This window comes from Akebia trifoliata, chromosome 4 (genome assembly GCF_017979445.1).
Source record: "Akebia trifoliata isolate Shusen 1 chromosome 4, ASM1797944v1, whole genome shotgun sequence".
Taxonomy (NCBI): Eukaryota; Viridiplantae; Streptophyta; class Magnoliopsida; order Ranunculales; family Lardizabalaceae; genus Akebia; species Akebia trifoliata.
In genome coordinates, this window is record NC_141378.1 from 42,251,146 (window position 1) to 42,265,524 (window position 14,379).

The 14,379-nt window shown below is 33.9% G+C and overlaps 1 protein-coding gene across 1 annotated transcript; it reads left to right on the forward strand.

Annotated features, from left to right (window-relative positions):
- Positions 1-8,716: 8,716 nt before the first annotated feature.
- Positions 8,717-13,086, forward strand: LOC147405069 (protein terminal ear1-like). The gene is made up of 4 exons (XM_086437959.1): positions 8,717-9,443; positions 10,949-11,089; positions 12,109-12,250; positions 12,910-13,086. Exons 1-4 carry the CDS (start codon positions 8,839-8,841, stop codon positions 13,084-13,086), a joined length of 1,065 nt encoding a protein of 354 aa, XP_086294085.1. The 5' UTR covers positions 8,717-8,838.
- Positions 13,087-14,379: the final 1,293 nt, after the last annotated feature.

Genomic DNA, 14,379 nt, shown 5'->3' on the forward strand with positions numbered 1-14,379 from the left:
TAAGTTATGTTGAAGATGAATTGAACCTAGGTTAGAATATCTCAACTCAACTTCAATTCGGATTGAGGCTTCGGCAACCCAACTCAATTCAAATCCAATGCTATATACTAATATATTAATTATTGATTTTTTATATTACATTTTGTTTTAGTGTGATTTGTCCAAATGATTGATTTGATAGGTGTATGTGTGATTTGTTTTTTTATATTATAATTTTATTTTAAAATATAAAATTTATTTACTAATTAAAATAAAATCAAGGTTTTTCTATGAGCCCAACCCACCCAACCTTCCAAAATCACCTTACTCGTGTTAACACGGAATCAACCCGATTCTAAAACATAAAGCTCGGGTTAAGCTTGGGCCAGTGAGCTTAGGCCAGCTCGGGTTTAGTATTTGGCTCGTTGGGTTGAACATGTGGTTTACCTTCAAATTAACCCGCCCAGGTACAGCCTTACACGAGAGTATGACATCAATGTTAAGTAATTGACACGTGGAAGACATGCAAAAAGATGGTCCATCCAATCAGTGGGATATCTGTCAATTTATCGTATCGTGACAACTGCTCAACTACTCAAGATCTTGTGATGATAATTTGAAGAAGGGCTATACTATTTGCACCTACCTTTATCCCATTTTCTCATTTTCATCCCACCTCAAAATGTGCTTTAGGTCCGCCCAATGAAGAACCATCCAAGTTTTAACTTGGGGTTCAACATCGATTAATCGATTTTAGATTCACTATTAGAGATTCGATTAATTTTTTAATTAATTATGAGTAGTTATTTTAAAGACCCACTAAGAGTCAGGTCTCCACTCGGTACCCACTAGGTAAACAGGTAAATATATATTTTTTTTAATTATTTAAAAGATTTTATATGGGGGCGGTTCAAGGGTCATATGTAAAAACATATGAAAAAACAATGATTTTTCAAAATATGAGTTCGAGGTTTTGGATTGAACTGATTTTTTGCGAGGATGGTCACTATGATGAGAAGATCATCTTTACAAAAAATCAGCTCAATCTGAAACTTCTAAATCCATCAAAAGTGATTTACAAATTATTGACAAAAATTAACAGAAAGTCGATGATCCACACTTTAAATCACTTTTAATAGGGTTAGAAGTTTCAGATTTGAACTGATTTTTTTTTTCAGATGATCTTCCCATCATAGAGATCATCCTCACAAAAAATCTGCTCAATCCGAAACTTCTAACCATTTGAAAATTTATTAATGTTACATTGTTTTTATATATGTTTTCTGATATGTCCTTTGAACCTGACCCATTTTATATTTATTATTTTATATTATAATTAATTAATTGTAATTACTAGTTATAAAGAAATATTTCAATATTTAATATCTTCTCAAAGTTCAAATGGTACAAACAAATAGAAGAGTCCGACTATACTTACTAAGAGTCCTTGGACTCACATTGTGATATCAAAAACATGATATGATGAATCAAGGTTGTAGAGAACAAAATTCTATGAATGTTGAAAAAAAAAATATTTGAAATTTAGTTTTTACCATTGAATTTTTAAAAAGTTTGGTGGAAGTTCAGTAGCCGAACATTCTTAAAACCTTGGATCATGCCCCCAAAAATTTGATTTTTGAATTTATTAGAGGGTTGTAGTGTTGGATTACCAATCTGGTAATCCATTTGGGCAAAACAACCCTTGGTAATTAAGTCAAATTAATATATTTTTAAAATTTACCAAGTACCCAATAAGGGTATCAGGTATTTGTTGGGTAGGTTTTGATTCCAAAGGTCTCATACCCGAAACTGAATTCGATCGAAAGCGAAATTGATGTTTAAGTTCGGATCTGATTATAAGTATACATGGATTCGACCCCAACCCGAGTCATTGACACCCTTAGTTTTAACACCCATGATTTGAATAGTGGATCCTTAAATGGTCAAATTGATGAGTCAGATATTCCAAATAAATATTAAACTGCTATTGGCACACCCAACTTTTACTTATTACAACCCAATTTCTTAAATTAGTACTCACACCCCTATCAAAAATAGGAGATGCTCTTTAAACATGACAAAGGTTTGGCTCAAATTATAATCTCAATACTATGAATATTATCACACTTGATCAAACAAATTCAATAGTTGTTTGCAGTTGCAATTAGGCTCATACAAAATCATAAACCCAAAAAGGGAGGGGGAAGGAGAGAATATTCTAATGGCACCCCAATTTTTACTTCTTCTCAACTATTCACTTACTTTCTTTAGAGTGAATTTCCATTTTGTTTGTTGAATATGACGTAATTTTGAGTTAGATGCACTATTCATTTTATTTCTCAAAACATGCATTCGTCATTTTTATAATTTACCAACTCATGAGTTCGTCACTTTTAATACCTATGAATTCATAGAGTGACGAAGTCTCTCAGAATGCATGTTTGGGAATTAAATTGAACAATGCACTGAAATCAGAATTTGGACATAGATTGTGTATGTTTTGAGAAAAATCTCATTTCTTTATTTTTAATCAGGGTGTAATAAGTAAATGTCGGGGTGGCAATAACAGCTCTCTAAATATTTTACTTAAAATCATTTCTTAATATTTGAAAATTAGTATTTAATTTCCAATAAAATAATAAAATAAAGTAAATTACTCATAAATCGTACGAGTTATTCTAACTCGACTCACCCTAACCAAAGAACAAACTCGAGATTTTGAGTCGACTAAAAACGAGTTAAGGAGACGTGGCAGTCGAATCGTCTTTGCTCGAGTCGAGTCGACATGTTTTAGAACAACGATCCAAAAAAATGCATATTTTTTAATGATCTAAAAAATTGAGGGTACAGATGATTGGATTTACTAAATGTAGGGTGATCCGTGATGCACGGAAGCATTTATTTAACAATTTCTTGTCTCATAAATGAAGTATCATTCGGCCGCCGCAAAGTAGACGATTTACGACCAAAAATAGGACTGTAATCTCATGATGAGATCTTCCTTTCCCATCCTTATTGTCCCATCTCTTAAGTAAATTTCAATAATAATCCAGTACTTCAAGGAGCTCTGTAACTTCCTTACTCGGAGTCTCTATCTTACGCCACGTGGTTATGTGGAAATATTTATTTATTAATTTAAACATTAAAAATGTCAAATTATGAGTAACTAACTTATATCCGTTGAATCTACCTTTTTTCTCTCCTCGATATATAAATCAACGATATGACGTATGAGTGATATTTGACTGAAAATTCAATAAAAATTTAATTCCAAGAGATTGTGCCACGTAGCCTATAGAAAAGACGTTAAATGAGTATATTCTACTCCCTAGAGTAGGTAATAGAAATCCTTTTTACTATTTTTTGAAACTGTAGTTATCAGAAAGAGGCTGACGTTCTGCTTGAGGTCTAGGATAAGAAAATCAATGATGATGTCCTCCTCGGGTTAACAGCAATATAATTCATGCAACCCTAAGAGCTAACTGCTGTCTATAAATTTCGCCCATTTTTGACTTATCGTGCCATCCGTATCTTTGAAAGGTAAATCATTAGATTACAACTCGATGAATCGACTCAAAACTCGACTGAGTTCAATCGCTAATTAAAGTAATTTTTCTGAACGAAGGTATTTTCCATCAAAACTCATCGGTAAGTAATGCCCTGCACATTGCATCCAAGTCAATAACATCTTTTTTGGTCCAACTCAAAGTAGTGATCAAATTATCATAAGACTTCGATAATGTGTATAACAAGGTCATCACCTTATCCTTTGTTTTCATCCTCATACCAATACTTTCAAGTTAATAAATAATATTGTTAAACTCATTTAAGTATTTCAAGATTTTCGTGTCTTTCTTCAGTCTAATGGAATACAATTTTCTCTTAAAAACAATTCGATTAGTTAAAAATTTGATTTGATACAATCCTTCTAACTTCACTCATAAATCTTTTGTCATTTTCTCCTTGGCAATATTGAATAGCACATTATTCGCTATACACAAATGAATGGATGTCCGTGTCTTCAGACCAAGTTCTTCCCAATCATCTTTGTTCATTACTTTTGGGTTTTTTTCTTACTTATACAAAGTCTTGTATTGTCCTTGTTGAATTAACAGTTATGAATCTTCATTTTTTACAATTCAAAATCATTTTTCCCATCAAATTTCTCTACCTTAAATTGAATTTCGTCATTTTTCTTGCAAAAATCTCTTACAAATTGAATACTCATAAACACCTGGATGCTCTAATATCGCTTATTGTGGCTAAATCCCAAACTACACACAAAAATCCAATTATTGAAATTAATCTCTTCTAATACCAAAGTAATCAATTCCAACAACCAAAGTCAAGAATGTGTTCCAAAACAAATGCAAGTAATAATAAAGAAAGTTGATAAAAGAACACAATCACGACACAAAATATACTTGATTCACCCACAATGGGGTTAAATCCACAGGCATGCCAGCAAGTAAAAATCCACTAGCCAATTAAGAAATTACAAGAACAGAGGTCTATACTTACATCAAACTCTCCAATGAAACCCACTAAATCTCTACACTCAACTATAGTAAAAACACGAATAAGAAATAGATATCACTCTTGTTGTGACAAGTCCATGACTACAATATGAAGATCACCCCCAACAATCTTGAACTTATAGGTTTTACAAGAGAAGAAAATATAGAGACTTAATGCTTCCTCTCACACTCAACTAAAGAGAAAATCTCATTTTAGATAAACCCCTTTATGGAAAATAACTACCATCTAAGAACCCCTTTTCTTTCTCATAAGCTAATAAAATGAAATACCAAATGCACCCCACATAAATTGAAAGACCCATCAACCTATTGAAACAAAAGAATGGTGATTTAATATCACCAAACCCAACATGTTATTGCACATTTTTCCAATAATTTCCTATAATAGATTTTAAATAGTAGAGAGGATTTTGTTGGAAGGTAAAACTAACGTCTCAACCATGTTTATATCTTGGAAGATAGAAGATTTAAAGCAAATTTAAAAGAAAATGATTTTTAAGCCTACTTATCAAAAGCTTTGAAGATGGTCGATCTTGAACTTCCAATTTTTAACAACTAGATTGTCGTGATTGATTGCATGGAAAGTGACTTTCCATGGAATTTGAAATCCATGGAAAAATAGTTGTGGAAAATAGGTAGGGTTGGAAAATCAAATTCCATTGTTTGATTTTACTTGAACAAAATCACAGAAAATAATAGAAAAAAGAAGAAGAGGAGGAGAAGGAGAAGGAGAGGAAGAAGAAGATGAGGAGGAAGAGGGAGGGGGGAGGATGTGGCGACGATGGCAGTAGCGACGGCGAGGGTAGCTGCGATGGCGGCAGAGGCGACGGCTACGGTGGCGGTGACGGCGACGACGATGGAGGTAAGTGAGGAAGAAGATGGGAGAACGTGGTGGTAATGGTGACGACGGTGACGACGATAAAGATAAGCAAGGAAGAAGATGATGAGGAAGATCGGGGGAGAAAGTGGTGGTGGTGAAGGAGGTGAGAGAGAGAGAAGGTGGTCGAAAATGATGATAACGGAGACGGAGATGACGACGGTGATGGTGATGACGACGAGGTCAGTGTAATGGTGTTGGTGGTGGTAGGGAAGAAGAAAATATGAGTGGGAAAGAATTGGGGATGAAAAATATGGGTGGGAAAGTGAAATCCATGTTTTTGTGGACTTTTTGAAGGGGGTGGAAAATGAATTTCCATTTCCATATGCAATCAAACACTTGAAAAATGTCATTTTCCACCCTATTTTTCATGTGCAATCAAACTTACCCTTAGGTTTTTTTTTTATACATGTTTTGTTACAATTAGTTAGATTTTTATGAATTAAAAAATATATTATATATGGAGAAATGTGATTTGTGGAAACCATTTTTGTCCTTGTATGAGATTGAGATGTGTGTCCTTGAAAATGGATCTACTCCAAGAAAGGCACCGAACCCAATCTATGTGTTTTTTGCACAATCATCACATGAGAAAATGAGTTTTTATTTAAAACTAACCACTGTAACAAGAAAAACACTTAGCCTTAACTTAGTTGGATTAGAGCCTCATGACTAATGAGAGGTAGCCTAAACATAACGGTGTACTAATTACCTTAGAAGGCACGATCATCCCCTTTACGACATATCGGATGTCTAGGTGAATTCAAAGAAAACTAAGCCAAAGGTAGTCACAAAATGGGGATCGATTCAATAAAAACTCGATTCGAAACACAACTCAGTTTGAAGTCAATTAGCTTAATAAGACCATTGTGTGTATGCAATCAGAAGACTCACTTCTAGAGGGTCATGGTCCTTCAAACACTTTTACAAGGAGGGAAATTCAGTTGAGGACGCATTTGCGAATGAAGCCATCTATAAAAGAGATAATATGATTTTTCTTATTCTATGGGTTCTCTTCCTTTTCTTGTTAAACAATGCTTATTGGGTGATATACTGGACCTTCCCCAGATTCGTCTTGTAACACGAGGCTTCTACAGTAGTTTCATCTGTTTCTAATACAAATCTTACTTAATAAAAAATAAAAATAAAAAATATAAGGAATTTAAAATAATTTAGGCACCTTTCCACACCATATCTAGGTACTTAGGGTAGGTTTGATTGCACATGAAATATAAGGTGGAAAATTACATTTTTCATGTATTTGATTGCATTTTTTCATAGAAAATCATTTTTTACCTACATCAAAAAGTCCAACAAAAATTTTCATCAATAAATTAAAACTCCAAATCATCTCTTTTTCTTCCCCATAATCACTATAGCCACCATTACACTCAAACTCAACCTTACCAAAGCCATCGCCATCGTCGACCACCTTATTTGTCTTCCACCCTTCCCTTTCCCTCTCTCCCCCTTTCACTCTTCTTCTTCTTCTTCTTTTTCTTTTTTTTCTTTTTTTTCTTCCCTTACCTCCATCATAGCCACCACGTCTTCCCCTCCATTCTTCTTCCTCCTCTTCGTCTTCCTCTTCTTATTTTATTTTTTTTCACTTATTTTTTTAAATTAACATCGAACGAGAGATTCAAGTTTTCCATCATAGTCATTTTTTCACTATTATTTCCTCATGGATTTTGATTTTTCATGCAGTCAAACAAGTCTTTAATGTGTTATCCAAAAAGTACTTATCAAAGTTGTGGATAGATATGCCATTATCTAACTAGTCTTCCTAAAATAGTAAAATCATATTAGTTTAACATTAAATACTTTGAGACACTACTAATCCAACTTAAGTGACAACATTTAATGAAACATGAGCACAATCTCCGAGGTCAACAACCTCCATCTAATTCAAACACCACTTGGCATTACGTTTGGACCTATCAATTTTGTGACATCGATCCCTAAAATTCAACTATAAAACTCCCTCTCAAAGATTGAAACTTGAAATCTCCAAGTTTTTTATTTTGAATTTTCACATATCTTTACAAATTGAACTATTTATTTGGTAAGCACAACATCGAACCTCAACCTTTTCTCTTTCTATCTTTCTTACCTTCAACTATTGAAGTCATCAAAGAAGTTCACCACGACTATAGACTATAAAATCAAGCTCAAGTGAACCATCAAAAAGCTCTTTCATCTCAAAGAGTAGAAGCCCAGAGAAACTTATACATGATCTTGTCACTAAGTAACTTCTAATCCACCTTGTAGTTTTTTTATAATAATAATTGGAATATAAATATATACTAATAAATAAAATTAAGTGATTTACTTTCTATAAGAAAAGTCAATTTGGTCTTGAACGAGTTTAAAATCACACTGCATGCCAAGGCAACTAAAAAAGGGTAAGGATGGCTTTATTTGCACACATTGAGATGGCTAATTGTACCAACTTTAATTGAAAAATATAAAAATGAAAAATGTATATTTTTACTCGTTTGTGTTTATTTATTTCACCTACCACAATTTACCGAATAAAAAATCTACTTCTTCTTCTCTTTTTATATTCATATGTGTTTGAGTTTTGCGAAAAGTTGAATTGATGGAGCTTTGGTTTTAATTTTTTTTCTTTAAGTTATCTTATATCTTTGTTTGTTTTTCTTTTTCTTGTATTTTATCATCACGAAAGATGGAAAATTACTATTAAATATAAAAAATGATGATTTTAATCAAAGAACTTAGAGATTGTTTGATAGATTTTGTTAGATAGGTTCAAATCAAACTTGTTTTATAAAATTCGAAAAGTACTTATCGAATATTAAAAAATAGATTCGACAGATACCTTTTAAATATTAAAAAAAAATCGATTCAATAAATATCTATCGAACATCACAAAATAGATTTGATAGATACCTACCCAATAAAATTTTGTGAATGACTTCGACTCGATTGGAGATATTAGGGTAATAAAAGCAAGTAAGATCAAAATTTAAAATTCTCATTAAGACATTACTAAAGGTAAAGAAGAAGAAATGAGAAAAGTGAAAAATAAGTAAGAAGAAGAAGAAGAAATGATTAGGGTGTAATGGTTAGAAATCATTTCATGGGGGCAATAAGCAATATTAGTTAAAACAGATTTATTAGGTGCGGCAACTGAGTAATTTTACTTTTTGGTGTGTATGACAAGAAAGTGGTCATGATAAAAGACATTTTTGTGTATGCAACGGTAGCCACCAAAAGGGTAAATTCGTCTTTCGATAAATTTTTTCTCTATCCAGTTTTTTTTTCTTTCTTTCTTATTGCAACATCCAAGTGTGCTCGACAAACAACAACTAGTTAAATTACCTATTTACCACTACGCCGTTCTATATTAATTACAAGGGCGACTCGCAGTAGCAAACTCGCAAGTCGCTTCGCCTCCTTTCTTCTTCCTCTTGCTTTATCTTCATGGCTTCTTTGAACGCCGAAGCACCGGAGTTTTTTTATAGAACTTCTCTCCTTTCTTACAGTTACCATCCTCTCCCCATCTTTAACCCTTATCCCACCACCACCACTACCACTTACTTCTATCAACCTTACTATACTCCTCCTCACCCTTCTCCTTGTTTCACTAATTTTGCTGTCTCTACATACTGCAACTCTGATGTATTTCATGTGGGCCCACCTCAGTGGCAGTCTAACCCTCTTCCATCACTGCCATCATCATCATCATCATCCATTGTTCATATACTCCCATCTTATGTTGATCAGAGTAATGAAGTAGAGAAGAATGTCGTTAGTGAGGAGATTGTAGAGAGAGTTGGCACAAAGGGGGATTGTAAGGGTAGTAGGGTTTTTGTAAGGAGAAGGAGTAGGAGAGAAGAGATTGAAGCTTATAGTAAGAGAGAGAAGGTCGTTTGGCTAAGAAAGGGAGGTGTGGTGAGTGGAGAGAAATCATATGGTAGCAAGATTGAAGCAAAGAGAGGAGGAGGAGGAGGAGGAGAAAGTGAGCCAATTCAACGTGAGGGTACTAAGACTACTGTTATGATCAGGAACATTCCAAATAAATATACGTAAGATATACCCTCCCATATATGCATCTCTCTTTCTCTGTGTGTGTGTGTGTGAATTTCCTTCAAGTTTTCCCTTTGTGGTTCTTCAGTAGAGATGTGGTGGAGTTACAAAAGAGAGAGAGAGAGAGAGAGAGAGAGAGAGAGAGGTTCTTTAAATTCATCCCTCAACTAATTATGTCTTTTGAGTTTTCACTTCTCTTTTATTAGTGTGCATGAAATGAGATTTTCAATAGTATATTTTGTTAATTATTGTGCTTTTATATGTAATTTTAATGCATGCGTGTGGTAAATTTTCTTTAATTAATTTGCGCCAATTTGATTTCATTTTAGTAAAGGGTTTCAGTTTATGTTCTTTTATTTTGCACCTCTAGCATGCATTAAGAGATTCTTAATTACCCCTTCTACTGTCAATTTTCTTCAATTTAGCTCTATTTTGGTTTCCTAAAATATGCGCCATAGGGTCTCGACACTGTCCTTCAATTTTGCACTTCTTGTATCTGTGTGCATGGAGTGAGATGCTTATAACTTCCTTCAATCCATCTCTCTCAACTCATGTCTTTTGATTTTAAATACATGGGATTGTCAGTTTTCTTCAATTTAGCACTTACTTGGTTTCATTATACGATCTCAGTTTATATATTTATTTTTATATCTCCAACCTCCCAATTAGCACGCATGAAGTGACATGCTGACCACTTGCTTCAATCCAACTCCTCACTCTGATTTGAGCTTTTGCAAAGAAATTTCAATTTTGCACCTTATTGGTTTCTATGTAGGATACCATTCTATATATGCTCTTTGATTTAAACACTTGTTTTCCGTTTTTTTCAATCCCAACTCCATCTCAATTTGATTTATTTTATGCTTTTATAAACATCGAATGCATTTGTTTTTAAAATATAGTTCTTTTCGATTTTGATTTATTTTGTTCCTTACAGTAGGATCAATTTCTGCCTTTTGATTGAACACCTCTCGTAATTAGTATGTATGAAATGGAATCTTTTACACTTGAGTCTAACACCCTCTATACCTGTTTTATGAATTTATAATTTTAATACATGGACATTGTCAAATTTCTTCAATTTTGACCTTATTTGGTTTCTTAATAGGGATACTTATGGTTTACTGAATCAACTTTTTACCCTAATTTTTCTCAATTTTACTCATTTTCTTACTGTGGTAACATGGTCTCCCTATCTAGAAAACAATTTGAATATTTGAACCTACCTAGTAACAGGAATCTTTATGGGGCTTACATTCAAAATAGTGGAAAGAAAACTAACTAGAAGTAAACTCCTTGTCTAATTATACATCTTGTTACAATGCATCATATATGATTTCATGTTTTTTTTAGCTAAAGAATAATTGATTGGTAATAATACATTTAATATGAGAGCCCTTGATCTCATGGATTGGATGATTAACTACATCTTAATACTACGTGTTTGTATGTGAAGTGGGTGCTATTGTTTTCTTCTAATTTTGCTCTTATGGGTGTCTTTCAGTAGGGGAATGCTGTTAGATTTTCTTGATAAGCATTGCATGGAGGAGAATAATAAGGCACAATTGGAGTTGGAGAACCCTACAACAGTGGAAGAGAATTGCTCATCAGCTTTTGATTTCTTGTACCTCCCCATGGACTTTGGGTACTATCTGATATATCATCAACTCTTCCATGTTATCTCTAGTTTGTTTTGATTTATAACTGGTCTTGTAGTTTGTTTTGGTTATACAATGAGAAGAGTTTCTGCATCTATGGTTTCATAATAGATATTCTATTGGCACACCTACTTTTACTTAGACCACACCAAACCCTTTTGTAAAAATGATTGTTTACATGTAATTTGGTGTGCTATTAAGTATAAATTGCTGTGTTAATTGAAGCTCTCTTCAATAATGTTAAAGATTGGGGAGTGTTTTGTTTTGTTGTGTTGAAAACTTTAGGGTATGTTTGATTGCATGGAAAGTGACTTTCCATGGAATGTGAAATCCATGGAAAAATAATGGTGGAAAATTGGTAGGGTTGGAAAATCAAATTCCATTGTTTGATTTTACTTTGATAAAATAATGGGAAAAACAAAAACATCTAAGGAAGATGAAGATGAAAGGAGAGGGAGAGGCTTGGGGCGGAGAAGAAGAGTCTTGGGAAATGATAAAGAGGGAGGGGGGAAGGACGTGGACGTGGACGTGGCGGCGACGACGACGACGACAGAGGTAAGTGAGGAAGAAGAGGGGAAAACTTGATGGTGGCGGTAACAATGACAGAGGGGAGAGAGAGAGAGAGAGAGAGAGAGAGAGAGAGAGAGAAAGAAAGAAGGTGGCTGGAGATGGTGATGACAATGGTAAAGTTAGTGTGATGGTTCTATGGTGGTGGTGGTGGTAGGAAGGATGATGTGAGTGGCGAAGAAGAAGAAATTCATGTTTGGTGGACTTTTTGATTGGGGGTGGAAAATCAAATTTCATGGAAAAATATAATCAAACACAGAAAAAAAATGTCATTTTTTCGTCTTTTTTTCCATGTCCAATCAAACATACCCTTAGTTTTTTGATGTATAAGTAAAAGGGCCATGATTTAGTAAGAGAGATTATATTGGAAGACTAACTTTTACTTACTACACACCAATAATGTCGAAGACTGAAAGGTGTTTTTAATAAATGAGTGCAGGAGCAAGTGCAACAAGGGATATGCCTTTGTTAATTTCACTGATCCAAATGCAGTATGGAAGTTACACCTATCACTACACAACTATCCATGGGGCGTCCTCAATTCGAAGAAGATTTGTGAGATCAGTTATGCCAGGATACAGGTACCTGTTGACACACCAACTTTTACTTCTAGTACACCTTGATTTGTATCAGTAGTTCAGTACTATTGCTTTTCTCTATACCCAACTTTTTAAATAGATTTGTGAGGTCAGTTGTGCCAGTATACAGTTGATATAGGTCTAGCGTTACCCTCTTAAAAGATAAAGTCTGCCATCATGGAAAAAAGGTCACAAGTTGGGACTTTGGGTTGAGGCCCTCTCCATAAAAAACAGACACATAAGAGCTTGAGATGTCAGGAATATAGATTTCCTAGAGATCAGTATTCATGACCTTCTAGGGGTGTGTTTGATGGAGAGCCTTAACAGTTGGGTCTTGACCGACCATGAGTCAAGGTTGTTTTCTTGATGATTTAATTGTGAAATTTTGATTTTTTTGATTTTTTAATTTTTAAAATGCTCTTTAAAAACTTAAAAATAATAAATCAAAATTTGGAAATTTTCACAGTTAAAATACAAACTTGTTTTACGGTCAAGGGGGTAAACCTAATATCACTAATTTTACAGGGGTGTGTCCAAAATACCCTTAATTTTTCTAGGGATACATTCTCATGGGAATTCCTAAATCTAATTTATACATCAGTCAAGAGGCAAAGCTGAAGCTGTTAATGACTCATGTTATCTTCTGTTTTCTTTTAAATAAGGGGAAGGATGCTTTGATCAAACATTTTCAGAAATCAACATTTGCATGTGAGACTGACGAGTTCCTGCCAACCTACTTCAATCCATATCGTGATGGATCGGGCGTGTTGGTTCAACAGTTCACAGTAGGGAGGCGTCTGACCTCTTTTCTTCGTCAGCCAGTCCCCAAAAATCACTAATCATTAAACCTCCACCCACTCTCTCTCTCCCTCCCTCACTTGGTTTTCTACACCAACACGAAATCCATCCAAAACTGACCCACTTTCACTTACCACACCCCCTCTCCTGGATTTGACTAGCTCTCTCTCTCTCTCTCTCTCTGATTTGGGTTTGTGCTTGGGAGTCTGTTTGTTTACATGTATGAATGTAGCTCTCTCTCTCTCTCTCTCTCTTTTTAATATTCAGCCATCTATTTCTCTATAAGGGAGGAGGGGTGGATCTTACCACCTGAAACTGATTTGTTGTAAACTGGTTGTACGATCAACCTCTAAGTAGATGGCTGTGCTGTAGTGGGTCTGTAATCTATAAGTCTGTACTCTGTACGACTACTACTACTCTTTGTGGCTTTGTATGTTGTGTTGTTTATATAGTGCTTATGTGCATGTATTTTTCCTCTCCTTTCTTCCAATCCTCAGAAAAATAAAAATTTTCCTTAACTTCGGTCGGCTTTTTGTGATTGGGTCACTTAAGACTCCGAAATCTCCTATTTACAACGTTAGTAAGGAGGTCACCCTTACCAAGGATCCTTGGGCTCATCTCTTGCTATCCAAAGACATGATCCAATGCTTCAGGTTCAGGGTTGTAGAGAATCAAATTCTAAGAAATTTGAATTTTTATTTATTTATTTATTTAAAAAAATATATTTTTTTCATCGTTGAATTTTAATTTTTTTTGTATATTATAAAAATAATAATTTCCTATAAAAAAATGAATTTAAAAAAATATAAAATAAAAAAAAAAGATTTGGGAGTGAAAGAAATGAGGGTTGAGGTTTTATTTAATTTGTTTGTATCTATTAATTTAGATGAGATTTTTTAAATTTTGTTCAATATGTCTCATTTAATACATGAGTTAAATCATTATTGTGCTGTTTCCTTCGTATTGTAAGATAATCGAAAATACCATCTGAGATGATTCGTTTATCTCACTATCGTTTCATAATATTTTGTGAGTTGGTTTCGTTGGTTCCAATACGGAGTTAACTTGGGCGATATTACGAACTTAAAAATCATGATTCTAACTCAAAAAGAATATATTGGGTTCTGAATTTTTTTTATTTATTAAGAAACTTAACAAGGCATGAGTATTTTTACGAAACTTAAGAGAGCTGTGGTGTTGGATTTCTGGTATGGCAATCCTTTTGAGCAAAACGGCCCTTTAGTCAGTCAAAATCTTACCCATGAGTCATCGTTAGGTTTTCTTGATGATTTGAGGGGTTTAATTCATCTGCCTATTTAAAATAGAATTATCAT